This window comes from Microdochium trichocladiopsis, assembly GCF_020744255.1.
Source record: "Microdochium trichocladiopsis strain MPI-CAGE-CH-0230 chromosome Unknown B0I36scaffold_6, whole genome shotgun sequence".
In the NCBI taxonomy this organism is placed as follows: Eukaryota; Fungi; Ascomycota; class Sordariomycetes; order Xylariales; family Microdochiaceae; genus Microdochium; species Microdochium trichocladiopsis.
This window is the reverse complement of record NW_025763549.1, coordinates 184958-209408: the sequence shown is the minus strand read 5'-3', so window position 1 is coordinate 209408 and position 24451 is coordinate 184958. Positions and strand designations below refer to the sequence as shown.

The 24451-nt window shown below is 54.6% G+C and overlaps 10 protein-coding genes across 10 annotated transcripts; 5 read left to right on the top strand and 5 right to left on the bottom strand.

Annotated features, from left to right (window-relative positions):
* Position 1: 1 nt before the first annotated feature.
* On the bottom strand, positions 2-2326 carry B0I36DRAFT_349791 (uncharacterized protein; the record flags this gene model as incomplete). The annotated part of the gene is made up of 5 exons (XM_046156828.1): positions 2-166; positions 402-767; positions 1050-1084; positions 1225-1279; positions 1862-2326. The coding sequence occupies 5 exons, from the start codon at positions 2324-2326 to the stop codon at positions 2-4; spliced, it is 1086 nt and encodes a 361-aa protein (XP_046011086.1).
* A 749-nt stretch (positions 2327-3075) lies between these two features.
* B0I36DRAFT_384461 (uncharacterized protein) lies at positions 3076-4725 on the top strand (the record flags this gene model as incomplete). Its single annotated transcript, XM_046161005.1, has 1 exon — positions 3076-4725. One exon carries the CDS (start codon positions 3076-3078, stop codon positions 4723-4725), a length of 1650 nt encoding a protein of 549 aa, XP_046011085.1.
* Positions 4726-5661: 936 nt separating this feature from the next.
* On the bottom strand, positions 5662-6684 carry B0I36DRAFT_246040 (uncharacterized protein; the record flags this gene model as incomplete). The annotated part of the gene is made up of 4 exons (XM_046150205.1): positions 5662-5817; positions 5884-6068; positions 6151-6464; positions 6542-6684. 4 exons carry the CDS (start codon positions 6682-6684, stop codon positions 5662-5664), a joined length of 798 nt encoding a protein of 265 aa, XP_046011084.1.
* Positions 6332-7106, top strand: B0I36DRAFT_324584 (uncharacterized protein). The gene is made up of 2 exons (XM_046154125.1): positions 6332-6464; positions 6542-7106. The coding sequence occupies exon 2, from the start codon at positions 6679-6681 to the stop codon at positions 6919-6921; it is 243 nt and encodes an 80-aa protein (XP_046011083.1). The 5' UTR covers positions 6332-6464; positions 6542-6678; the 3' UTR covers positions 6922-7106.
* A 1679-nt stretch (positions 7107-8785) lies between these two features.
* B0I36DRAFT_363419 (uncharacterized protein) lies at positions 8786-9436 on the top strand (the record flags this gene model as incomplete). Its single annotated transcript, XM_046158800.1, has 2 exons — positions 8786-9031; positions 9107-9436. 2 exons carry the CDS (start codon positions 8786-8788, stop codon positions 9434-9436), a joined length of 576 nt encoding a protein of 191 aa, XP_046011082.1.
* A 187-nt stretch (positions 9437-9623) lies between these two features.
* Positions 9624-10299, top strand: B0I36DRAFT_126230 (uncharacterized protein). The gene has a single exon (XM_046148120.1). The coding sequence runs from the start codon at positions 9810-9812 to the stop codon at positions 10239-10241; it is 432 nt and encodes a 143-aa protein (XP_046011081.1). The 5' UTR covers positions 9624-9809; the 3' UTR covers positions 10242-10299.
* A 2195-nt stretch (positions 10300-12494) lies between these two features.
* Positions 12495-13643, bottom strand: B0I36DRAFT_363417 (heterokaryon incompatibility protein-domain-containing protein; the record flags this gene model as incomplete). The annotated part of the gene is made up of 1 exon (XM_046158799.1): positions 12495-13643. One exon carries the CDS (start codon positions 13641-13643, stop codon positions 12495-12497), a length of 1149 nt encoding a protein of 382 aa, XP_046011080.1.
* Positions 13644-15153: 1510 nt separating this feature from the next.
* B0I36DRAFT_374543 (uncharacterized protein) lies at positions 15154-16943 on the bottom strand (the record flags this gene model as incomplete). The annotated part of the gene is made up of 3 exons (XM_046160284.1): positions 15154-15480; positions 15501-15696; positions 15790-16943. 3 exons carry the CDS (start codon positions 16941-16943, stop codon positions 15154-15156), a joined length of 1677 nt encoding a protein of 558 aa, XP_046011079.1.
* A 1154-nt stretch (positions 16944-18097) lies between these two features.
* On the bottom strand, positions 18098-19729 carry B0I36DRAFT_290013 (Alpha/Beta hydrolase protein). Its single transcript, XM_046151692.1, has 3 exons — positions 19546-19729; positions 19437-19452; positions 18098-19367 (listed from the first exon to the last, which is right to left on the bottom strand). The coding sequence occupies exons 1-3, from the start codon at positions 19590-19592 to the stop codon at positions 18288-18290; spliced, it is 1143 nt and encodes a 380-aa protein (XP_046011078.1). The 5' UTR covers positions 19593-19729; the 3' UTR covers positions 18098-18287.
* Positions 19730-20903: 1174 nt separating this feature from the next.
* B0I36DRAFT_324572 (heterokaryon incompatibility protein-domain-containing protein) lies at positions 20904-23059 on the top strand. The gene has a single exon (XM_046154124.1). It carries the CDS (start codon positions 20950-20952, stop codon positions 23026-23028), a length of 2079 nt encoding a protein of 692 aa, XP_046011077.1. The 5' UTR covers positions 20904-20949; the 3' UTR covers positions 23029-23059.
* The last annotated feature ends 1392 nt before the right edge of the window (positions 23060-24451 follow it).

Below are 24451 nucleotides of genomic sequence, written 5' to 3'. Positions count from 1 at the left end.
ATCATTCGTACGAGTGTTTAGTACCCTCACGGGTTCTGCGCTGATCACTGCAACGGCGACAAGTACGTTGGTCGCGACAGACATTGTACCAGGAACCGCGTAAGTAGACTCCACGCAAGCAGGCCTCAGCCTTTGCGCATAGATGAGCTGACCCTTTGGGCCGCGTCTAGTACCGTCACCACCACAGCGCCGCCAGGTTTTAGGAAGAGGAGAAACAAGAACCAAGACCGTCGAGATGCCACCGCCAAGGGTGAGGCGTGCCCATTCGGGTCAGGCCACCTGTGTGCGTTGATCTCGGGCGCGCCAGAGGTGCTGGGCGAGCTGTGTAGTTGTCTGCGGGGCCCTGCGATGGAGAGGCGCGCGATGCCGGCGACGACCACGATCATCGTCACGGCTGCTACGTTGGTGATTGTCGATGCCACCGTCGTTGGCACTGCCACTTCCACGTTCACCACGACCACAACGAGCACCACCACTAGAATCATCGCGACTGCCACAGCCGCTGTTTTCTCCTCGGCTACCGATTCTGTTTCTCCGACCTTGGTCCTTTCCGACACCACGTCTTCATCCCCAGCTTCTGTAACCAGCTCGACCACCACAACGAGCTCCTCCAGTACTACCAGCTTCACTAGCAGTAGCAGCTCCACCAGCACGAGCAGCTCGACCCCACCGGCCTGCGTACCGGTTGGTGGACCCTGTGACATTAACAACCCTGGTGTTTGTTGCAGTAGGACTTGCCTCTCGAACCTTCTAAATTCGTTCTGCATCTAGGCATATGGCCGTGTGGTATCCTCATCGCTTACCTTGCCAATCTCGTGTGGATGAGGTCACACGCTATGCTTCTTCGAGCCAGTCGTGTAAAGAATAAAAATCCCCCTTGGAAGTGGATATCCATGCAAGACTCCGTGCCGCCAGCAAATATCCTACACTTCAGTCCAACTTCGACCACAGTCAACAGAGGCGTCCGGGTGGCCTTTTCTCACTCCATGCTGCTTGCCGACCGCTGCGCATTGCCAACCAAGTAGCGTGCTGTCAAACATCGCGCTTACGAATGATTCGTCTGGCACGTCCGGCATACGACACCCTGAAGTTGGGTCACCAAGTTGTAAGGAGTGTTTCTGCTGCCAGGGCGCACCGTACTCGAGTACAGGGTGTTTGCTGGTCTGTCCGGCCGCGGGGCATGTCGCGAGGCTCATGCATACAGCCTCGCAGGGATGATCATACCTTTGGCGACACGAAGATTCACCAAACGAGAACTGAGGGCAACGGTACCCAAGCTCTGCCACGGTCAACTTGTCATGCTAAGCTGCGTAGTCCTCGAGTCACGGGGAATAACACCATGGACAAGTAGAAAGGGGTAATATTCGAATCATATGGCCAGGATTGGGACCAGGTATCTCGACTATCCCGGATCCACTGAGTCCTCATCGGAATCTTCTGCTCTGATTTCTCTCTCCTTCTATCTGCTAGCGAGCTTGTATCCTGGTTTGAATCACCTCTGAAGACCGACCACGAGCACACTGCGTCGGTTTGGAAATGTCTCGATGGTTGGGAGCGGATTCGTCACCACATGCCTCTTTGCCATCTGAGCTCTCTCTCACTGTCTGCCCAATCTCATCTCGATACTAGCCACCATGTCCCCCTGCCTCATTGTGGAGCCTGTTTGACAGCGAATATGCACCTTGATAACAGCACGATCCGCGAATGCAGGGTCCTAGTTGGCTCTATTGACACAGTACGCATAGAGAAAGCCCATCGCGATAGCGATCAGACAGCAGATGGCGAAAGACACCACCACGTCATAGAGGAATCGGAGTAGCGCGTGGATTGTGTTCTGAACGTCGAGTGTCGGGCCTTGTACAGTCTGGCTGGGGGGAACATCGGTCGAGCGAGGACGCAAATGTGCCACAGACCTCGCAGTATAGTGAGCGTCGCTCGAGACGGCGTGGGGTTGACTGTGGCGGTTGTCCTCACGGGTTTCGTCGATGCTTATGATTTCACCGCCAAAGACACTGCGATCACTTCTCAACACCATGCCTCCAGTGCCGCCCATTGAGATGTGGATTGCACCACCGTGCTGGCCACGATGAGCTTGTGGTGAGAAGTGGAGGTGGAAAGATCGCGTGGGGCCGGCAGCATCTTGAACTGAGACGGTTGATCGGGTTCCGCGACGCCGCTGGTCGTCGCGGCCACTGTCGCTCTCGCCGGAATCATTGTCGCTCTCGTTGGACACTCGATAGCTCTCACAGGACTCGCGATCGATCTCGCTGGATTCACAGTCGCTCTCGCTGTAGTAGTCGCCAGGGCAGTAGTGATTGCTGCTCATGATGACCGGCAGTGGGAACGTCGTAGTGACTTGTGTTTGTGTGTAGAGGCTTGGAAGTGATTGGGTCGAGACGAGACTGTCAGCAAATGACGACTTCATAGGTGTAGCGAGGTGTGACTGTTTGAAGTTGAGATGGGTTGATTGAGCACTGGTTGATCAATCTTTCAAGTGGGTGAGAATGGTATTACTCCTGTTGGCTGGACTGTGTTTGCGAGGCGGTATCACTTTTCTCCGATAATATGATACAAGGACAGGATCACGCGTGCCTCACTAGCGTGTTACTTTTGCCCGTGGCCAGAGGCAACTCTCCATAATCAGCTCACCACGTCCACCGCTCAGTTAGAGCCTCTGACAGTTTCGAGGAATTCTTCTCCCTCAAGTTCCAACCGTCTGAATGTTCCCAGGCGCTCTCAGCCCAACCCTGCCGCTAACCAAGTCCTGGTCGCGCATGCTTGCCAAAGGGTCAAGGCGGGCGAGCCGGCCAGCTCCCTGTGCTTTGCCAACATGTCCAACGGGTGACTGCTTCCTTGGGGAAGCAGGAATCCGCACCTCGAGGCCTCTTGTAAGTGCCCATTAACTGCATATGGGTCATCTCTTGTGGGAAACTGACCAACAATCCAAAGACGACCAACTTCTCCATTCGGTGGACCACATCACCAAGGAGGAGATCCCTCTGAGTAGGGTCACTGTGCCCATTCCCGTCAGTACCACGTCAATTTGGCCGAAAGTGCCCACTGGCACAAGAAAATATGTCCAGTGCCGCCGACAGGACGGATATGTGTGCGCAACGAGTCTCTTCGCCGTGGCGTTCCCAACCGCCTAAACAAAAAGAGGGGTACATCGAGCGCGCCTTTGGCGCCAGCCATTGTCCGATCTTTGGAGCCGTTTTCGTGGCACCAGAGGATGCCGTGGAGCTCGCCATCCAATATGACGCTCTTACCATCGTCATGGCTCTCTTGGACGGCTCCGGCTGGGAAGCACAGGGCAATTCCCGGCAGCCATTAGCACCAATGTCCACCAATCGACGACAAGTTACGTTGCACCATTTCACCAGCCCACAGTCCACCGCCTCGCTCAAGCGCACCCACACCAGCCTGTCCGTTCCTGCGCCTGCTCCAGGCGGCGAAAATCAGAACACCAAGCGCCACAAGTGTTCTACATCCAAGGACGTTCCCGACCGTGCCGGGAAGGGGCCCGAACACGAAGATCCGGCCACATGCAACAATGACAATACTTCCAACGCCCCTTTCCTTGAGCATATAGACGGCGAAGGGGGCTGTTGTTTAGGTGATCATGAGGGCACCCCCCGATGTGACCATGATGCCAATGACGACGATGAAACCGAAGAATCTGATGACGGCTCCAACAATGGCTCTGACGACGAGTACGACAGCGAAGAGGACGATGGTGAAGAAGCGGATGCGATGCCGCTCATTGCTGAAGTTCTTCACGAACTTGAACAGAACGACGACAAGTATGAAGGCAATGATCACGATAACATTGAGCCGGAAGATACCAACCCTGGGACGTTGGGGATATCAACAGAGAAGCGCGACCCCCCAGCTCAGCTTACCAACAACATGAAAGCCAGGCTCGAGCAGAAGTACCCCTTGACAGACCACCTGCAAGACACTCGGCCATTGACGGAAGACGGGGAGCGATTTGTCCGGATGTTCACGGATCTTGTTTGCAATTACCACGAGCTTGTCCTGGGGATACTCGCCACATCCCTCCGCGGCAACCCCAATGGGCAGCAAGAAATTGCACCAACGATTTGGGGAGTGATCAGGGCGTGGGACCCGAAAAGGCTTGCGCGAATGATTATTGCAGGTATCCCGCGGGAAATTCAAGAGCTGGGCGGGAAGTCAGACGTGTCCCTCTCCGACCTCTTGAGGTCGAGCTGCAAACTTCCATTCCGGGAACATCGCTGGGGGGCCTACATGGACGTTCTTGCAGCGCTGGATGTAGCGCAAGATCCCGAACTCTACATCGGCACGAGTACGAACGGGAACGGTGGAATCAGCACAAGGGTGCGCAGGTACCACATTTTACACCACTTCGGCCATCGTCAACAGTTCAAGAAAATCGGAAAGGACTCGCACGAGGGCCAGATCGTCGCGGGCCGAGCACCTCACGTTTTGGCCTTGGTTCTATTCGAGCCGTCGCAGCCTGGCGCTGGTCTCCTTGCACGAATGGCGGAGTTATTCATGTGCATGTTTTGGGGTACCCTGCCCGAGAAGCCGTCATGCGCGCTTGACAGACCTGGTTCTAATGGGTGTGGCAAGTCGGACTTCTCGGAAGTTGGACCTTTGTCAAGGTGGCCGGCCATCCGCCCTGGGATCCACGAGAGCTTACGAAAACTCTCGAGGCAGGCATCCCAAGAGCTATCAAAGGACTAGGCGACCGCCCGGGCCTGCCTCTCTCCCAATCTTATCGATTGAGGATATAAGCTGCCATTCCGGGAATAACGGCGGGGTGCGCCTGTCGGGACGTTCCCCTAGCGAGCGGCCCAGCCGACCACCCGGAACCTTGTTCAGGCACTAGGCCATGTGTAAGGCGGGGTCTCAGTAACAGAGTACGACGGGTATCGTATTCTGCATAATTTTAGTTACCGTAAAGCAATTCCAAAAGAAATTAATCCTCATTCCCACAATGGCTAGGTCACCTCGGATCGAGCACATTGCATTCCGGCCCTGGCTCTCTTCGATCTGCAAGCGTATGTTGAGCGGCTCTTGAACTTGCCGGTGTAGTACGCATGATCGGCCGTTTCCGCATCAATGGCGGATGGCTCAATGACTCCAATGAGTGAGCAGCCGGGATCGGCCTCATCGTCAAGGATGGGATTGAACTTGGCCATGGCGGTTTCATCGATCTCGAAGTGATGCTCGAGGGTTTGGTTGACATTGGCCTGCGGAAGAGCAATAACTTGGTCGTAGCCTTGAAGGGTGAGGCCCATCCGGGATGCGCCATTCATCACGTTGCCGCCCGTGTTGTTGAGACTGAAGAGAGGGTAGTTTTCGAGGTGCAAGCAGGCGGTGAAGGGAGCGTTCAAAATTCAAGTGATGCTGGATCTTTTGTTAGGTCGAGACTTAGAAGCTGGGACGATGTACCAGATGTCAATCTTATTATGTATGTCCAGACCTATACTCCTACAATTTTGCTTCAATAATTACGTGAATCAGACGTCCGTTTTCCCAACGAATCTGGACAAAGTTCAAGGTCGTCGAAACCCAGGCCGAGTCCTGTGCAACCCAATGAAGGCACGAGAAGCCACACGGAAATGTGTCTGTCTGCCGCGGGCTCGTGTTCTCTCCAGCTTGTCTGCGACAAACTTATTAAACCTTCTCCTTATTCCGGTCGCTCATTCCCCGGATGACGGTGCTCAGGTCTCCAACTGGAAGAACGAAGGGGAAGTCGAGTGCGGCGAGCATGATGGCCACAAAGATCCACCATCCGCAGGCCGTAGCGACAAATGTACAAGCGCCGGCGCCCTGCGTAACAACCCAAGACGTCAGTGTACCATCCCTTGCGCGTGATCAACTGGGACGGATACTCACCACCAGGAGCTTGCCCGCGAACCCGGCGTTGCCAGTGTAGTTGGAGGCTAGAGCCCAGTAGGCACCCGTGACAAAGCCAAAAGCCGTGACGAGGCTGATGAAGATGATGACAAAGACGATGTTGGTGCGCAGGGCGCACACGAGGAAGACCAAGGACAGCAGGCCCATGGACAAGGTGATGAAGCCTAGGCAGTAATACAAACCACGAAGTCAGTTAAGCCACTCCCCCGAATACATCCTCAAGATCATGTGACAACAGTTGCTCACCGAAACTTGCGTTGAAACCCTGCGTGGCCAACCCTTCAGCCGCGGCCCCGCCGGGAGGGGCATAGTTGGCGTACGCGGAGAACTGGGGGATCAGGGTGCTGCCAAAGGTGAAGTAAAAGGCTCCAAAAGAGCAGAAGACGACCGAGGGGAATGTGTTTCCCAGGAAGAACTCAAGGATGCCACCGAGAAGCATCAGAACGCCGCCAAAATACAGGAACGCGGGGATGGAGGCCGAGCCACTGCCGCCAGCGCCGCGCCAGCCCATCAGGTCGCAGGCGAGGGGCCCGAGGGCGATGATGAAGCCTACGAGGGCGCTTTGTTGTTCATGACCAACGTCAGCAGACGCGATGAAGGGAAAAGGGTCATGGAGCAACTGGTACGTTTAACATACATAGGCGTCGGGTTGCCAAAGGTCCTGCGCAGGTCGCCCTTGACATTGTTCTGGGGCGACAGGTAGAGCTTCTCGAACAGCTCGGGCGAGATGGAAATGCTGCCAGCCGTGCGCATCCTTTTCAGGGCGTCCTCGGGATGCATGTCCTTGCCGAGATGCATGTGATCGCTGCCGTTGTGGCCGTTGTGGCCGTTCAAGCCACTGTTGCTGTCGTGTTGAATGTGGCCTGCGTTGTATTCCGCCATCTTATCGGTCTTGTCCTACTCGATAAATGCTCGATTGATGATTTCCACTGTCAGTCAATGGAAAATCTTGACTGTTGCGATGGGATGAAAGGGCTCTCTTGTCAGAAAGCTCCTCGGGCACCTCGGGACATTTAAGCTCCCCTTGTCACGACGAACGGCAGCTACTGAGGATCTTAGATGCCAGCCGCCACCACGCCATACGTTGGATGCAGACGCAAGGTTTCTCACTGGGGCGTGCTATGCAACCAATAGACCTGTCTGCAGCCTATGATGCTTCCTTTGCTCCGACTTGTTCCCTGCTAGCTCCGCACCCGTTTCCCCGCAAAAGTCTGGGGAACTTTCGTGGAGGGAGCTTTGACGGGTGGGGATCGGGCGTTGGGGTCCTAGTCTTGTCCTTCCCCAGGGCCGAAGGGCGAGACGTGCGGGCAAGTGCGGGCAAGCGGAGATGAGCAGCTCATTTCACCTGACTGAATGGAGATGAGGCCATATGGAACTCGTGGCGCCGCCATCGACTCTGCTTGGACATGATGCACAGAAGCCGTTGCTCTCAGTGCAAGCAAGATTATGACAGGTCTCCAATGGTGGAAATGGACCCGTCAGTAAGGCTGGTGACGTGGTGAGCCGTGCTATACTGCCATGCAAGTCTTTCGCGGGTAGCCGAGGCAGTGTTCCCCATGCGACGACGATGCCTGTCTCGCAAAATGGGAACGGCTTCCCCAGGTCCATCCAGGGGTTCAGGTTGAAGGGGCAAATGAGGTTAGAAGGTTCGTTACTAACCGAGAGTTCGACGGGCTTGAGATACTGCACGGCCCGCATCAATCCGCTCGTCCGGGCACACGAACAGCTGACGACTGGTCTCGGCATCTTCCGTCAGGCTGCAAAGCCCAATCGGCCAGCTGTCATCACTACAATGGTACGATTCCTCCCACGACCTGCCAGTGTGTAGAGGTGAGTGACGGTGATTTCCCCACGCCGTTCCTCCAGTGCTCGACTGACATGTTGGGGCATGCAACGTCCGGTTCCCAGTCTATTCTAGTCTAGGACCGCGCATCACATCGTAGCATGGCGGATTCACGACCACCAGGAACCACTGCCTCGTTACCGAGGGCACGGGTCGTGGTCCACAAACATGGGCGCTATGACCCCCCAAGCCACCGCCCAGCTATCACATCGCCCACTTTGTTAGAGTCCGGGAGAATGCTAGCACAGTTGCGAGGTCTCGGTAGCTTCCAAACATAAATCATGCCTCCATTCACGTGTTACACGAAGTACTCGACCTGGTATCTTGTCTCTACTACTAAACTCGAAATTCTTCCATTGGCCGATATTTGATGGCAGTGATAATCAGAAGTAGTTCTTGTCAGACGATGTTTCTGTTTCGATTCAGTCAATATCTACGCCCGAAAATCTGGGCTTGACGCGCTGTACCAAGTTCCAATGGGCTGCCGCGAAATACTGCAAGCCTTTGGATGATCCTGGAGGTCTTGGCGATAAGCCGCAAGGATTGTCCCGCGCACACTTGTGGAGACGGGGCCCTGGCATACACCGGATCTGTAAAAACACCTTTGTAGGTGGCGTTGTCCTGGTGTTGGAACATGTTGTCCCCACGCTCGAGGTCCTCGCCCATCTTGGCCCGTCCCAGGGTGCTCTTTGGAAGGAGACCATCCGCCCAGTACTTGCTAGCTCGGACAGTAAGGCAATATTACTCTTTGAAGACAAGCGAGCAGACCAGGCACATGTTGCCTTTCGTGCTCCACTCAAAGGATCACTGACCCTGTGTAAATGGACGTTTACCCGATGCCACGTTGCTCGCCGCGAGAAGGATGGCAGAGGTTTGATGGTAGTCATGGTATTTCTCAGGCGTGATAACACGAATATATAAATTGCCATTGTTTAGATCACGCGCTTTGCTCAAGGCAGCTTCAGCTATCAGCTTCATCGCATCCCTACAGACACGAAAAAGGAAGATACAGATTTGTACGCATCGCCCCCACCTATCATGTTCACCGCCAGCAAGATCAAATTTGGCCTGGGCGTCTTGACGCTTCAATCCGTCGCGGCTAGCCTGGGTTCAAGGATGACTGACGGCGCTGCGGGCCTTGGCACGCGAGACTTGAAGCCAAACTTCCCTTATGACCCCGCCACTATCTCGCCTTGCACATGGTGGGAGGACAACGATGGGAGCTTGTCGTGCAAGGAGACCGCCGATATCTGGGGACTTTCGATCGACGACTTCAGGCTCATGGTAAGCAGGATCACTCCGCAATGACCTGATGTGAGAAGCCCATTCGAAAGTCTGAACCTGACAAACCCCCCAAAGAACCCATCGATCACCCCTGACTGCGGCAACTTCATCACCGGCCAGTCGTACTGCATCGAGTCTTGGGTAGAGGCAGCTCCGACCGTAACGACCAACCCAACGCCTACATCTTCTCCCTCGGGAGTCGTGACCCCGAGCCCTCAGCAGCCCGACATGGTCAAGAACTGCGACAAGTTCTACTTCGTCCGCCCTGGCGACACGTGCAACGTCATCGCGGGCCAGCACGGGATCACCGCAGCTCAACTCATCAAGTGGAACCCTTCTGTAGGGTCGGACTGCACTAACTTGTGGGCTTACGCATACACCTGCGTACACGTCGTCGGGCCCTGAAGCCAAGTTGATGCTCTGTATGGGAAGATTAGGTCTGAGAGGAAGTGTCATGATGAAGTTGCTATTTGGGATTGGGAAGAGAGGAGAGAGAGGTGTCCTTTTTTAAAGAGCATTCAACAATTAAGCATGTCTACTGGGGATTCACAGTTGAATCTGACCAGCCCTGTGGACGGACCCGAAGTACACGCACATCTTGCATGAGTCAGCACCGTCCAGCATTGACTCGACTGAGTTTAGCCGTGCTGAGGGTTTGCGCTGATTTGGAGTTCTAAATGGGCCGCCAATTATCACACCAGCACAATCTCACTCTTTTCAATCTCCAAGAACTCCCTGGCAGCAACCCCGGAGGCTTCAAATTTACCCAACCTCGAGAATGAGCCCCCTGCAGTGCCCTGGCCCCGCTCCTGCACGACAAGCCCAGACATTCTCATTTCATCATTGTGCCTGTCAGCCCACACTGCCAGAAACCAAACATCCCTCCTCCTCGTGGACATCAAAGAAGACCTTGACTGGTGCGCCTTCCGCAAGCCTCCCTCCACCGAGAGTGAAGGTCCACCTGTTGTCCAAGGCTGCATTGTGGACCGATACAATGCCTTTGTTCTTGCTTGAGCGGAGCCAGAGGCCTGGACACGCCCGAATCGGGCGTGCGACGGAACCAAGAATGCCGCCGCCGGTCCAGGCGGCACGAATGAGGGGCCCGCGGAGGTGCAGGCGGATGTCGACCGCCGAGATGACGTCTGCTTTGAGGAGGTGTGCGACGAATGTATCCTCGGGCAGGAATATGCTTTGTTATGCGGGGCTCTGATGTTAAACAAATGTCACGATACTTCTCGCCCTTCCTTTTGCCATCCCATCACGTCGTTGGGAAAAGGTAGACGAGGACACCAAGCAAGTAATTAGAACGGTAAAAGACCATAAACTTACAAGGAATCCTTGTAATCGATCACCCCCTCCAGTGCCAGCCACGACCAGCTCGGCGCTCTTTTGACACTTGGCCTCGTACAGTGCGGAACAGTCTCCATGGAGAGAGGGTTCCTGACCGTCGACCAAAGCAGATGGCCCGGGATCAACTTCTCCCACATGCCCGCCCAGTACAGGTGAACCCCGGTTATGCGGACCTCACATAAGCGGATTCCCTCGCTTCTGCGGATGAACTGGCTGTTTCCTTTCAAAACACATGCGATTCCGCTAATCCCTCGCGTTCATCGATTACGCACAAAGCGAGGCCATCGCCACCACCTAAATCCGCTAATCCGAGTGAAATAGGGGCGCGTTTGGACCGCGTTTTGACCCCCCGAAATGGCACCCCGCGCCACCGCACCCTCCAACTTGAAGCCGTCGCGGCGACGCATTTCGACTGCGCAGAAGCTAGCCCTTCGCGAACGACGACGTCTCCGTCCGACAGACTCCCATATCGAGCTACAGCAATGGTTCCTGAAGCAGTACGACCAGCCTATCTCGACATCCTCCATTACCGACATCCTCGGCAGCCGTTTCGCGTACCTAAGCGAGCCACTACAGCAGCCACGCGCCCTCGACTTGACGCGGGTCAATAATAACCCTCACCGCGACCTCGAAGGCGCCTTATATATGTGGTGCCAGCAAGCTGAAAGCTCAATTACTATCACGGGCGAAGTCATTAAGGCAAAAGCACGGCAATTCTGGGCGCAAATGCCTCAATACAAGGACCAAAAGCCGCCGCAGTTCTCGAACGGCTGGCTCTATCGTTTCCAAAGCCGACACGATATAAAACTACGCGTACAGCATGGAGAGCTAGGCAGTGTCAATATCGTCAATACTGAGAAGGAGATGGCCTCAATCCGACAGATCCTCTCGAAGTATTCCCATGATGACATTTACAATTGCGACGAAACAGGTCTTTACTGGAAGATGATTCCGGATCGCTCTCTTTCGACGCGCAGCCTTCCAGGCCGCAAAAAGGAGAAGGCCCGGATCTCAGCCCATCTCTGCTGTAATTGGTCAGGTACTGACCGTTTACCAATATGGTTCATTGGCAAGGCAAAAAGGCCTCGCGCCTTCACCGCTGCGGGGGTCGATATCCGCCATATGAACCTAGAATGGACTCACAATAGGAAGGCCTGGATGACAGGGACTATATTTGAGCAATGGCTACGTTGGTTCGACCGCCAAATGGCTGGTAAAAGCGTCATTTTGCTGATGGATAACTTCTCTGCTCATGAAGCCGGATATGAAGCTATTCTGACAAGTGCGACCCCCCTACAAAACACCGCTATCATATGGCTGCCACCCAATACTACAAGCAAAACACAGCCTCTTGATCAGGGAATCATTGCAGCCTGGAAATCTCACTGGCGACGGTACTGGGTACGCTATATGCTGTCGGAATATGACGCCGGTAGAGACCCTCTTAGTACAATGAACGTACTAAAGGCTCTGCGATGGGGCATCCAAGCCTGGGAGCTAGATGTGACTCCTGAAACTATCACGAAGTGCTTCAAGAAAGGCCTCATGGAGGCCCCTAGAGACCCCCAGCAGGCCACACTTGAGGCAGCAATTGCTGCTACTCATGAAGAAGCCGTTCGCGAGATTACGTACGGCTTGCAGAGGCTTCAGGCTAATCATCACGTCAAGGAGGTGATGAACATCCATAACTTCCTGAACCCGGCTGACGAGAATCTGACTGAAGAATCCGACGACCTTGACCAGCAGATTCTCGACCAGTTTACCCCGGCAGGCAATAGCGACGACGACGACGACGACGACGATAATGCTGAGCTTGAAATTGAGCCACGAATCACCATAGTTGAGGCCCTAGAGGCCCTCCGCCGACTGCGCCTTTACCAGGAGCAATCAGGTGGTGATACTGGCCTCATTTCTTACCTCAATAAGCAGGAAAGGGTACTTACGAACTCATCAATTGAAGCCTTACAGCAGAGAGATATCCGCATGTACTTTCAGTAGAATACAGAGCCTGGATAGGCGTGAAATACCTCAAGAATGACCTCCCCTCAATACTGCGGATACCTCATTTTAGCGGATTGAACGGAATGTCTCCTTTATTCCGCATAACCGGGGTTCACCTGTAGTCTCCCAGGTATGGGCGGAACGCGTCCGCCGCGCCTGCAATGGCCATAGGCCGGTCCGTGTCGAAGGTGAGATCCGTGCGCGTGTAGATGTCCACGAGCTGGCCCCAGATCCTGACCGCAGAGCTCCAAAAGGGCTGAGTGTGCAGGTAGGCCACGAGCGTGAAGGGGCGTGGTCCGCGCCGCGACGGTATGAGGTCCTCGTCCGCCGTGCGCATCTGCACAATCATCGCCCGTAGAGTCTCCTCCACGAACCCCTTGCTTGATCCGTGGAACGGGTGGTTGCACATCGACGGAGTCCAGCCGGTGAAGCCGCCAGAGAACTCCTCGGACACTCGCATCCCGTCACACGACCAGTACAGCTGGCTGTCGGCGCAGTGGAGCGTTCGCGGGGCGAGCAGGATCTCCTGGAGCACCCATGCCCTTGTGTACAGGTGGTAAGGATGATCCAGGCTGGTGCGATTGCAGAGGTAGAAGCCGTCCACAAGAGGCGTAGGCTGCAGCATCCGTGGGTCCCGAGGATACAGACATCCTTCGGAACTGTCGAGTGCCGTCGTAGCAGCGATGTTGCAAAGCGAGTTTCGGTAGACCTCGCCCATCATGACCGACTCGGCTTGCCAGTCTTCGAGCGAGTCTTGGATAATGCAAAGGCGGTCGATCCATAGGTAGTCTGCACCGAGATGACGCGCGAGGCGGATGGCATCTCGAAACGTCTTTGGCAGTGCCTCTTGCGGTATAGCGTTGCGACGAAAGAAGTCGAGGTTGCCCTGTTGGAGCCTGGTAGACTGCAGGCGCCCCCAGCAGTGACTTAGAGTCATGTACCTGAGGTCATCGGGGTAGTCCTGGCTAGTGTGGAGGCGGATGTCTGAACTGCCCAGGTATAGAAGCCGCGAAGGCCGAAAGGTGATGTCTCTGTCAGATCCGCAGTCCTGATGGCTGTCTATGCACTTTCCGAGCCATCTTCTTGCCTGATCGAGGCTTGCATCGGATCCTGTGTGGTTGGCAAGATCATGCAGAGTGAGGCCGGCCACATCCTCTTTTATACTGAGGATTTGAAACCGGTAGAGATTGTATATAACTCTGTGATTGATATCAATCGTGTTTCCCGTGACTTCGAAGGTTGTTGTGTAATACCACGGCATTATCGTAAGAAGATGCGGCCTCGATCTGGTAAGTGCATGTCAGACCGCCACGCAAATTCGGCAACGTTGCATAGCTGACTACCTAAGCGACCGGGTCCTCTTGTGATGGATTGCTGCAACTTCAGACCGACCTTCTTCCGGGCTGTCCTTTCGCTGTGTAAGCGCTGCGAAAATGGTACTGCGACAGACCTGGCAGAATCGATCCTTTGGGGCACTTGCGGGCAGATGTCCAGTGATGGGATCAACTATGCGAGCCGGGATGTGGCGCGACATGAGAAAGTACAGGACTCTTGCAGCACAGCATATTGGGGAAGGGGCACGGAACGGTAGAGGCGTGTAACTGTAATTTTTGAAAAGCATGACCCAATACATCATGGCCGCGATCAGCCCGAGGCGCGGCCTCTTGGCAAAGCCATCAGGAATGTCTGGTGTGCCCAGCAAGCCATGTGAAGTTATGTATAGTGTCTTGACCGCGCCCCGCGTGTCCGCGTACAGCAGAGGGAGCACGAAACACAGAACTCGAAGACTCCGAGCACCTAGCCAATAGCCCAGGTTACTGACGAGCACAGCGAGCACGGAGGCTAGGCTGATGGGCGTCAGAGGGTGTCGCACCCTGTTGCTGGAGAGAGCCAACCGACGTAGAGAGTATGCCCCGCGCAGGAGGCCCCAGCAAGGTAAAAGCGCGCAGATCGTGCCGAAGTCAACGGGGTCTCGCATTGACCGGCGAGCATGCCACCTGTAGGACAACCACATGCAGTAGAGAAGCAGAAGTTGGCCCGCTTGGATGGCAATGTGTGTTTTGATACGCTCCGATTCTCCGTCTCTCATGGGCGCGAGAAACAGCTGCTTCAGACCTGCTAACGTCAATGATGCTTCTGGGTCATGGAGGAAGAACTCAAGGAAACATAAATACTGAAAGATGTTTGAACACGCCTCAGACAACTGCCAGACCCGGCCATACTTCATGAAAATTCGCACGTATAGGAGCTGGGCGTGAAAGGCGAGATCCGGCATTGTGGCTTGCGGGGTGAGTCGCTCTCATAGCAATAATGTGACACTAGGTCTGTTCGCGAAAGCCGACATCGAATCACTGAGTGCTGCGGATGAATGCGCACTTGCCGAAACTGCAGGTGAGTATGCCAGGGTGGCCAGCATCTATTGTAAAGTTATCGTGCGGGTCATTTTGCGTTAAACCCTGCCTCATAGGCCTCCAAGGCTGGCAATGCCGCAAAACAGGGGTGCCTGCCAACGTGCATGATCGCCAACAAGGGCTGAATTTTAAATCAAGAGGACGCGGATGTGTTCGCTTACATGTAGATTGCGTCGAGACAAAATGTGATTGGATGCTTTTTTTACTCTTTTGCTGCGACGGCCAGAAACTAAGGTACAAGTTCTCGAGGTCATCTTCAGATGATTGTGTAATAAGAGGCATTTTTTAATGAAGAGACAGACCTAGAAAGAAAGACCAGGGACTAGAGGAACAGAAATGAAAGCATATTACCATAACCCATCAATTCAAACCCTCGATAAGGAGAAGAAAAGCCGCATAGTTTCTCAGGAACATCCCAAGAAGGGGTCTCACGACAGCTTGGTCCGACTCCTTCAGGTATGGTACAATTTCTTCACCAGCCCAGAACAAGAACAGCGACGTGCAAAGAAAAGTCTCGGTCCCTTCACACCGAAAGATTGCCTCCCCAAGGTCTTTCAAGAGGTATCTCAAGGACGCCAACTCGAACGTGACATTATGATGTGGCACTTTAGGGTAAAGCTCCGGGCGTTTGGCCATCTCGACTATCGCATCAGCGACGACTCTCATTGTCTCGGGCTGAAGCAAGTCCTGCGAGGAGAAATGGCCACGAGTGATGTGGGGCATCCATGCGCAAGTCGCAGAGCCATGGTGTCCTTCTGCATTTCCCCAATTCTCTTTCGGGCCGGTTTTCGAATCTCCTCATGCCCATCTTCGTAAAGAATGAGATGTAAAAGTCCATGCTTGTCGTAGAACATGGAGGTGGAAAGGAATTCGGTAAGTGCCACAGTGTCATCGAAATCCAGGCTGGAGAATCGTGGTTTGCGTTCCAATTAGGTCTCCAAGGCGTTGGGAGCTGCCACGACCGCCTGTTGCCATTTGATCAGGTCTTCCGGTGACATGGCAAGACCCTGGAGATCCACCAGAATGCTCTCAGCAGAGGGTGACGAAAGTTCCCAGATCATCTCTTCGATGCGCTTGGCATTATCGCAGATAATATCCGTAAACTCGTCATCCGAATCGCCGTCTTGGAAGCCAACAAGGAATTCTAGGAGGGATCGTTTCGAGCCTGACGGAAACTTAGCGTGGATGAGCTCGCCTGGATTGCGAACAGCAAGGTGAAAGGCTGCGATAATGCAACTTCGAGGGCTTCCGCTCATGTTCCTGTAGCGATGATGAACCAAAGAACCAGCGGGGAACACCGCAGCCAGTGGTTTCTCCGGGTAATTGACCTCGATAACGCGACGGGGCACCCCGATTGTCTCTTGAAATTGAAAAAGACCATCAAGAGCTTCATGGCTGACAAACAAACTATCCCTCTCCGTGGACCAAGGATCTCCACAGTTGTCGACGAGGATATCCCGGTTCCCCTTATGTGTGCCAGGGAGGAACGTGAAATTTTGACCAGAAGCGCCTTGAGCTTTGCCGCGCCGCCAAGTGAGCAGTATTTTGTACTCTTCCTTGAAAGGCGTGTTGTCAACGTGGAGCATATCATCTTGTGCGTTGATGTTGATAGGATTGGTGTCTTTCCCTCGCAGATCGATCACCCGGACTGGGCCACCCATGAGATACGCGATGAGACAGATTAGGAGAGGGTGGCCGAACGCATCTGTGTATTCTTCGTCCTTCAGAAAGGCTGGGTGGTGCGCGAAATTGACGTAAGAGTGCATGAAAGTTTTGTTGCCGGCCTCTTCGAGGACCTCATCGTACTTCAAAACTAGTCTTTCGAATACAGAGGTATCGACGAGGCCTCCGAACAAGGCACAACCATCCGATTCGATATGCCGCACCAGATTGAGGAACTTGGCCTCTGTCTCATCGTTCTTCCAAGTGCGGCGCAGCTTTTGCAACGTTCGAACACGGAATCTGATCTTTTGCTCGTCAGGGAGGCTGTAGCGATAACGAACGGTATTGAGATGTAGTCCAGGAACGGCGCCAGTGCCTTGCACGCGATCCTTGAACAAAGCCATCGCTTCATTTGCGGAGACATTCAGAAGCCCTGGACGCTCCTCTGTCTTGCTGCTGAGGCCGTTGGCCTGCAAAGCAGGCTGCATGATTTGGTGAACGACTTCTACACTCCCCATTTTGATACTTACCTTTGTGGCAAGGTTTCTGATGCGTTGTTGGTGTAGCTGAGATGTGGCTCAACGGAGCTAGTCCAAGGATACTCGCATAGATGTCTTTATTATACGAGATCCGAATGCCGAATTATGAGCTGATGGAGAAGTACACTCTCGACGGTGAATGAGCAGCCATCAAGTAGTTTTGCGGTGGTTCGATGTAAGCACGCTTTATTGACATAGGTCCAGTTTTCGGCTAGATTACGTTGAGTCTGAATATGGTCTGACTTACAGGAATGAATTGCATGCGTGATTACGAGTAATCTAGATAACCTGTGATTATCCGTCCAAATTCAAGTGGTCACATTCTCTCGGACACTTATGCATGCTGACAGGTGACTCGTCTAAGGGACTCCCCGCTCTAGAACAGCCATATCCATGGCAAGAAGTGCATCGAGGGTTAGTAAGCAGGCTTACGAAAGTTCACATTGACATGAGGTTCTCACCATACTGTATATTCAACCCACCATAATTCTCGTTACCAATCTATTGCTAGAACGCACTACTGTGGAGAAGAACTAACCGCTATGTCGAATTCGATAGCGCCTAGGAAAGTCCTCGGACTGTTCGCATTCCTGCTCATGGTAACCATATTTCATTTTCGCAAGCATTACTCGACATACGCTATCTCGGAAAACTTTGAGTTCTCGGCCTCCAAAGAGCCTACTCCTTGCAATAGAACTTTAGGGGTATGGGAAGTTCTTGATACTTCTTCAAAGTACTGAAGCTAATTTTTGAAAGTTCTCCAAGATCATAGTAGTATTCACCGGCTCATCTTGGCGGCTATCCGGTTTACAGAAGGCCGCCAGCTTCACAGGCTTGGATCTTAACGTGCCTCTACAACCTTCTTGGACAAACGATCAGACCTGAGGTTTCAGACAGGAGATCGCCGGCCCTAGCTGAATCGCAGATCTGGGATACACCAATCTGGCTCTGGAAGACTCTGTTTGCAAGATAAGACGTCAGACCACAGGGGCCTGCTCGGATCGCAGCTGCATTCAATGCTGCATCATCGAAGCTTGGTGCGACTGTGACCGAGCTTGTTAATTAGGCTAACAAGAAACAACATCTCATAGTGACCTTCCGGACGCGCGTCATGCCCTTGCTTGTCCCCGGCACTCGAAGTAGGATGTTGGAATACTGAGTAGACAATTATGCATTTTCACGCTCTTAGCATACTACACATGAAATTGATTGGCGAGCATTTGAGATATTTGAGAATCGCCGCGTCATGGCGAGAGGCCCGTTGTATACATTGCTCTTTGTGTATGTCTCTGTTCAGCCACTTGCTTCGACAGGGGCAGTGGCCGTCTCGTCAGCCACCTTCCACGCCCCAAAACACTCCTCGTCCGTAGGCTCCTTCTCCTTACCAAGCAGCCATGAGAAGCCCTTGAGTGTGTCATTCCGATTCTTCACCGCGAGCGGGATGTCAGTCAACTCGGCAAACCCGTGCGGCACACCCGGATACACGTCCAGCTTAGTCTTGACGCCATTGTCACGAAGCACTTTGTCATAGATGAGCCCGTCATCGCGCAGAGGATCCTGCCCGCACACCTGTAGATACGTCGGGGGCATCTTGGCCGGCGCATCCTCGCCCTGGCCATACCCTGGGGTGAACTCGGGCGACTTGGCATCGAAGCCGTACGTCGCGCGAACATAGTCGATTGCCGCAGTGTTGATGACGGGGGCACGGGCGTTCTGCTCGCGCGAGACGAAGAGCTCGCGGTACTTGTCCGGGACGACCTCTTGGTCGTAGACCGAGGGGAGTGACAGCCAGCAGCCCGTGATTGGGAATGGGAGCTTCTCCGCGGAACCATCTGCATAGAGCAAGCCGGCCTTCTGCGCCGTCACGGCTGCGAGGTTCGCCCCGGCCGAGACGCCGCCTACCACGAAGCCCTGGCTGGCCGGGTCCACGTCACTCCCTAGAGCTGCGAGCCCGGCCTCGCTGGTCAGCCACGTCAGCGCGTCCCACACGTCCCGAGGCGCCGTGGGGAACTTGTGCGTCGGCGCGAGGCGGTAGGCGACGCTGCACACAGTCGCGCCGTACAGATGGGCGAGCGCACGGGCGTGGACGCCGACATGGGACCAGTGACCGACGCAGAAGCCGCCGCCGTGGATCAGGACGATGAGAGGCGTCTTGCTGGAAGCAGCCGCCGACTGAGACTTATACACGCGGGCCTCGCTTTCGTAGCCGTCGCGCATGGTCGGTCGGACAGTGTACTGGGCCGGCGTGTCGGGCAGGCTGGGGCCTTGCGGCATCGTCTGCCAAAAGGTGGCGATCTGCTCGAAGGGCGTGACGAGCATCATGGCGCGCGGGTGGTTGCCGGGTCCGCCGCCGTTGGCGACGCTGGCCATGAGCTGAGGGCTTGGTGTCAGCTTGCGGGACAGGGGCAAGTATCTGAGGCTATTGGCTGATCCGTCGCTCACCTGCTCAAAGTCGGGACTGTGTTTGAGAGGATCTTGTCAGTCTTGTGAGCTTGTAGAGGTTCAAAGTGTTCATAGTGATGGAATCCGGAAGTCTGGGAGGGAGACTCACTCTGTCTTGGCGGCCAGCGCCTCGACTTCGGCTCTTGTGTCGTACATCCTTGCGTGCCTGATAAATACTATGGCCGGAAGAACATGTAGTGAGGAGTCAATCGCCAGGGAAGCTGCAAAGCAGGACGGGTCATCCACCTTATAGGCATTTCGACGGGGCGTTTGGGGGTCGTCTTGTTTCCCCTGGTCCTCCCCGCATCGAGGTGCCTGGTGGAGCTTGTATGGGACTGGTCTAGGGATCGTTAAGTTGCGGTGTACCCCTCATCTGGATGCTGGTAGTGTCCGACAACGACCGCATATCCAAGGTCGGGGTACAGGCACCTTCTCCGCAAGAATATCGTAGCCGAGGCCGCAACAGCCTTGTTACAGGCGTGTTTCGCCATCAGTGAGGGAATCCATAGGGCTCATGACGCATCACAACGCCAATCCGCTTGCTCGACGCTTTCTGGACTGATAGAATCAGCTTCATCTCGAGGAATGACAGACAGCAAACATCCACGATATGTTCCCGGCTAACCCTGCCTTGTTTCCTAACCGCCAGGTCCTGGCTGCGCCACGATCGCTGACGAAGGGTCCCCTGATTTTCAGGTCAGCCACAACGGTCCCTTAGTACATTAGGGTGTCGGGTCCGAGGGCCCACGACGTTCCTAATTTGTATGCAGGGAGTACGACCATCGGCAAATACGACTGCAAGTGAGCGAGCCAATCAAGACCAGGAATATCGGCAGCCACATTATTCTGTCGGAAATAACTTAACTGACTCTACCGGCGTGACACAGACTGACGTCATCTAGGGTCATCATGCCTCGACGACAAGGGACCCCCTGGGATGTGATGACTTTTAGCGCACAGTTGTAGTATCGTCTTCAGATGGTCCTCAAACCATCAATACGGGACAGTCAGACTTACCAGCCTCCATTAATCCCGCGCAAGTCCAAGATTGTGGCCCAATGAAAATTTCAATCTTGACTCCCACGCCCAGAGAAGTGCAACGGAGCTTCATGATCTTCAAGCGCAGATCTGTATCTCTCTTGAACACGGCCTCTTCTGACTCGGGCGCTTCCAGCTGGTTCAGTGTGCACAGAGATACATCCTACTCCCACCTCCGCCGCATCCTCTCGGCGCTTTTGACGCCGCTGGACTGCCAGGAGCTGAAGAAGTTGTGCGGACCCCGGCGCGACTTGACGGCCTGCTGACGCGGGGAGTTGCCCCACCTAGTACGTGTCCTGCCAGTTGGGCACAAAGCCGTCAATGTAGTTGACTGACCACAGCGACATCGTCCGTGTCAGTCGGCGTGTCTATCCGCCGAACCCTGCAACACCCCCCCAGGGACGGTTTAAAATGGATGGGGAGCCCAATCCCGAACCTCGAATCCTTTACTCAACTCTCTGACCGACATATCAACATGGATCGATACCGCTATTCCGGGTCCTGGGGCGACCCCAACTGCAACTTGTGTACTGCACACATTCGGGAGCGGTGGTCCTCTCTGCACGTAACCCGAACGCACGCAGAGGATGGCTGCCCTTACTGCGCTAACATGCTAGAGGGACTCCTCTCCCTTATTCCCGACGTGGCGACTCGCTTCGGTGAGGATGCATCATTCCGGTTCCAAAACCACCGCGAGATGACTGTGTATGCGGACCCAAACGGCTCACTCAGGCATGCGCGTCCAAATGAGAAGATCAAGCTGCAGTACCGCTGGTACATGACAGACGAGCAACAGCCGTATGAGCCACGTGGGGACACAGCGGCGGAAAGCAGTTTCGACGTGGCGAATACCTGGATTCAAAAGTGTCTGTCCAACCACAAGCTGTGCGGGAATGATGAGCCCACTGCACTCCCCACGCGGATTCTCGACCTTGGTGAGGGCGCTGGCGGAGAGGGGGACGACGAGCTGGAAATCCGACTGATAGAGTCCTCCGGCCAGACCGGGCGGTACATCTCGCTGTCCCACAGCTGGGGAGGCGAGCAACCCCTGACCACCACGACAGCCACCATCGACCAGCACAAGGCGGGCATACCGCTTGGCAGTCTGCCCGCCACCTTCCGGGATGCCTGTCACATCGCGCGCCGGCTGGGCATCCGCTATCTGTGGATCGACTCACTGTGTATCATCCAGGACAGCACGGCGGACTGGGAGCTGGAAGCCAGCCGCATGGCGAGCATCTACCGCAACTCGTGGCTGACCGTGTACGCGACCGCGTCGTCCTCCCCAAGCAGCGGCATTGTCCGCAGCAACCAAGCCGTCTGGATTGCCGCTGACGACCCCGAGGACGAGACGCTCGACATCCTGTTCCCGGACGCCGCCAAGCTGCGCCAGAACCTCCGCCTTTCCCTCCGCTTTGCTATCGTCCACCCCGACTTCAGCCGGTACGCAAAACCCGCCGAACAAAAGGACTCCTTCCCGTTACTAGCTCGCGCGTGGGGCTACCAGGAGCGCCTCCTCGCGCCGCGTGTGCTGCATTTCGGCCCGCAGGAGGTGTTCTGGGAGTGCATGCAGATCTTGGACTGCGACTGCGGCGGCATCAAGGACGCGTCGCTGACCCAGCACATGGGCGTGTACGCGAGCCGCGACACCACCGGCCAGCTGCCTCCCAAGGTGTCGCACTACGCCGCGCTGCATGTGGGCAGAAGCACGAAGAGTACGATCAATCAGGCGAAGCGTAGGGAGAAGTTGCTCGCGCGCTGGCAGGAGATGGTGGAGGAGTACACGAACCGGTCCTTGACGTTCTCGACGGATCGCCTGCCAGCTTTTTCCGGGGTCGCCGCCGAGATGGTGGATGCGCTCGGGATGAGGTACCTCTCTGGTCAGTGGGAAGAGACCCTACCTCAAGCGCTACTGTTCGAGCGAACCAACGCCACTGACATGGCGAGGCTGGCTATTAACGACGTCCGTCCGGCACCGTCGTGGTCTTGGGCGTCGCCCGATACTCCGGTGAGGTTTCTGGTTCCCTTGGCTGGGCCGCCGGAATGGGATAAGCCTGTTGTCCACGCCAAGGTCTTGGAGGTACGGAGTACTCCATCTGGGACGGATCAGCGGGGACAGGTGAAGCGGAGCGAGTCGTTCTTGATGCTCTCGGCGGAGCTAGTGAGAGCGTCGCTGTGCGTCGAGGATGATTCGAACCTCCGCCGTAATAAGCCGTGGATGCATATCGGGTATGCAGTGGCTAAGGGCATCAAGGGCCCTCAGGCTGCCTTGGGCCAGCTCGGGCGGGGGTCATTCATTATCCACGTGCGCAAGCACGAGCCGGTGATGTTTGTCCCGGACGTTCGCCTGTGTGATGAGCGCGGCGAGTGGATTTGGAAGGATGAGGACGAAATTTGGTGTGCGAGGATCATGGATTCGGGGGAGACCAAGTATTGGCTTGTTTTGAGACGGATTGGGGAGGAAGACTCAACTTATGAAAGAATTGGAGTCGTCGGGAATAGTATGGCTACATGGTCATCGCTCGACGACAAGACCTCGATCAAGATCGTCTAAACAGTTAACGGCAATACGGCACGGGCATTAACCGCGAGACCGCCATCTTCACGACCAGTGCTGGAGCTACTTGCGCCATCCTGTACCACACCGCGATGGTGCTACTCGCTCACCAGCATTGCCAGTCTGAATCCACGCTAGAATCACCCGATTATGCCGCACTAGCAGCCTTGGACCCAAAGCCGTCCACGTCGCATGCCAGGCAGATCTTATCCATCATGCGAGACCATGACCCGAGATATCTACGTTACTGGGATCCCTGCATGACGGCAGCATTGTATCTTGCTATTCGGCAACTGCACGGGACTAGATACGCTCTCTATAACTTATTCCTAAGTCCACGATTGATTTCCATATAATTATCCAGGCTATTAACAACGAGCTAACAACTTTCGATAATAAATCTGTAGAAGCCGCGATATAATAAGCTCTAGATAGTGATCTTTTTTGCGCCGTGGGGGCTCGTAGAGAATAGGAGGTAGCGGAGTGAGATAAAAGAGAGGGGATTATCTGAGCTGAAGGGCATAGCGTAATAAGAGAAAGGCTCGATTACAATCTCGATCTATCTTTCCGTACTCCTTCCCGCCGCGTTACTATTGACTACAAGTATTATATTCGGGAACATTGCGTACCTCAGGCTTGATCTGTCTCTCATTCAAATCATCAAGGCCTTTTCTCCAGCGGCCGTCTATGCTGTGGGATTTGTTGCAGGCATATCTTTCTTTTCCGCGAGAAAGTGTATCGATGTTACACTAATCACGGGAGGAGTAATCATCGCCGCGGGAAACTGGGATCAACCTTTTGTCTTCGGAGTGTGCATCCAGATTATCGCCGTTATCGCAGATGCAACCCGCTTGGTCTTAACACAAAAGGCGTTCACGGCATACGGCCTAGAGTTAGAGCCAATCGACCTCCTGTACTATCTTGCCCCTCTCTGTACTCTGTTCGGCCTTCTCGCAAGTCCGGCCCTTCCCCTACCAGCTCTGGATGAGATAAAAGCAATCTGGCAGTACCTGCTAGCAAGCTGCTTTCTCTCTATATGCCTCAACCTGACAGGATTCTCAGTGGTTAGTAATCTGACCTAAACCTTCTGCCGCTAACTCTTGCTAAACCGCGCCTAGATTAAAAAGACGTCTTCTCTCGCGTTAAGCATATGCGGTATTTTTAAAGACATCATCATCTCATTCTCAGTCATTATGTTAAACGATGCTTTGGATTACAAGCAGATGATGGGCTATAGCCTGGCTGTATTGGGTATCATACACTCGAGTGTAGCATGATGGAAACTCACTGGTGGCCGCTGACCTCAATTTCAGGCCAAATAAGGCCACTCTCGAAATCCTATGTCACTCGTTTATTTGCTTTAGTATATACATGAATGAAGAGATGCCATTTCTGTCAGTTCGACTGAATCTTACCTTGG

Coding starts and splice junctions, on each gene's coding strand:
- B0I36DRAFT_126230 (XM_046148120.1), top strand. CDS start 9,810: ATGAGCCCCCTGCAGTGCCCTGGCCCCGCTCCTGCACGACAAGCCCAG.
- B0I36DRAFT_324572 (XM_046154124.1), top strand. CDS start 20,950: ATGGATCGATACCGCTATTCCGGGTCCTGGGGCGACCCCAACTGCAAC.
- B0I36DRAFT_324584 (XM_046154125.1), top strand. CDS start 6,679: ATGCATGTCCTTGCCGAGATGCATGTGATCGCTGCCGTTGTGGCCGTT.
- B0I36DRAFT_290013 (XM_046151692.1), bottom strand. CDS start 19,592: ATGTACGACACAAGAGCCGAAGTCGAGGCGCTGGCCGCCAAGACAGA.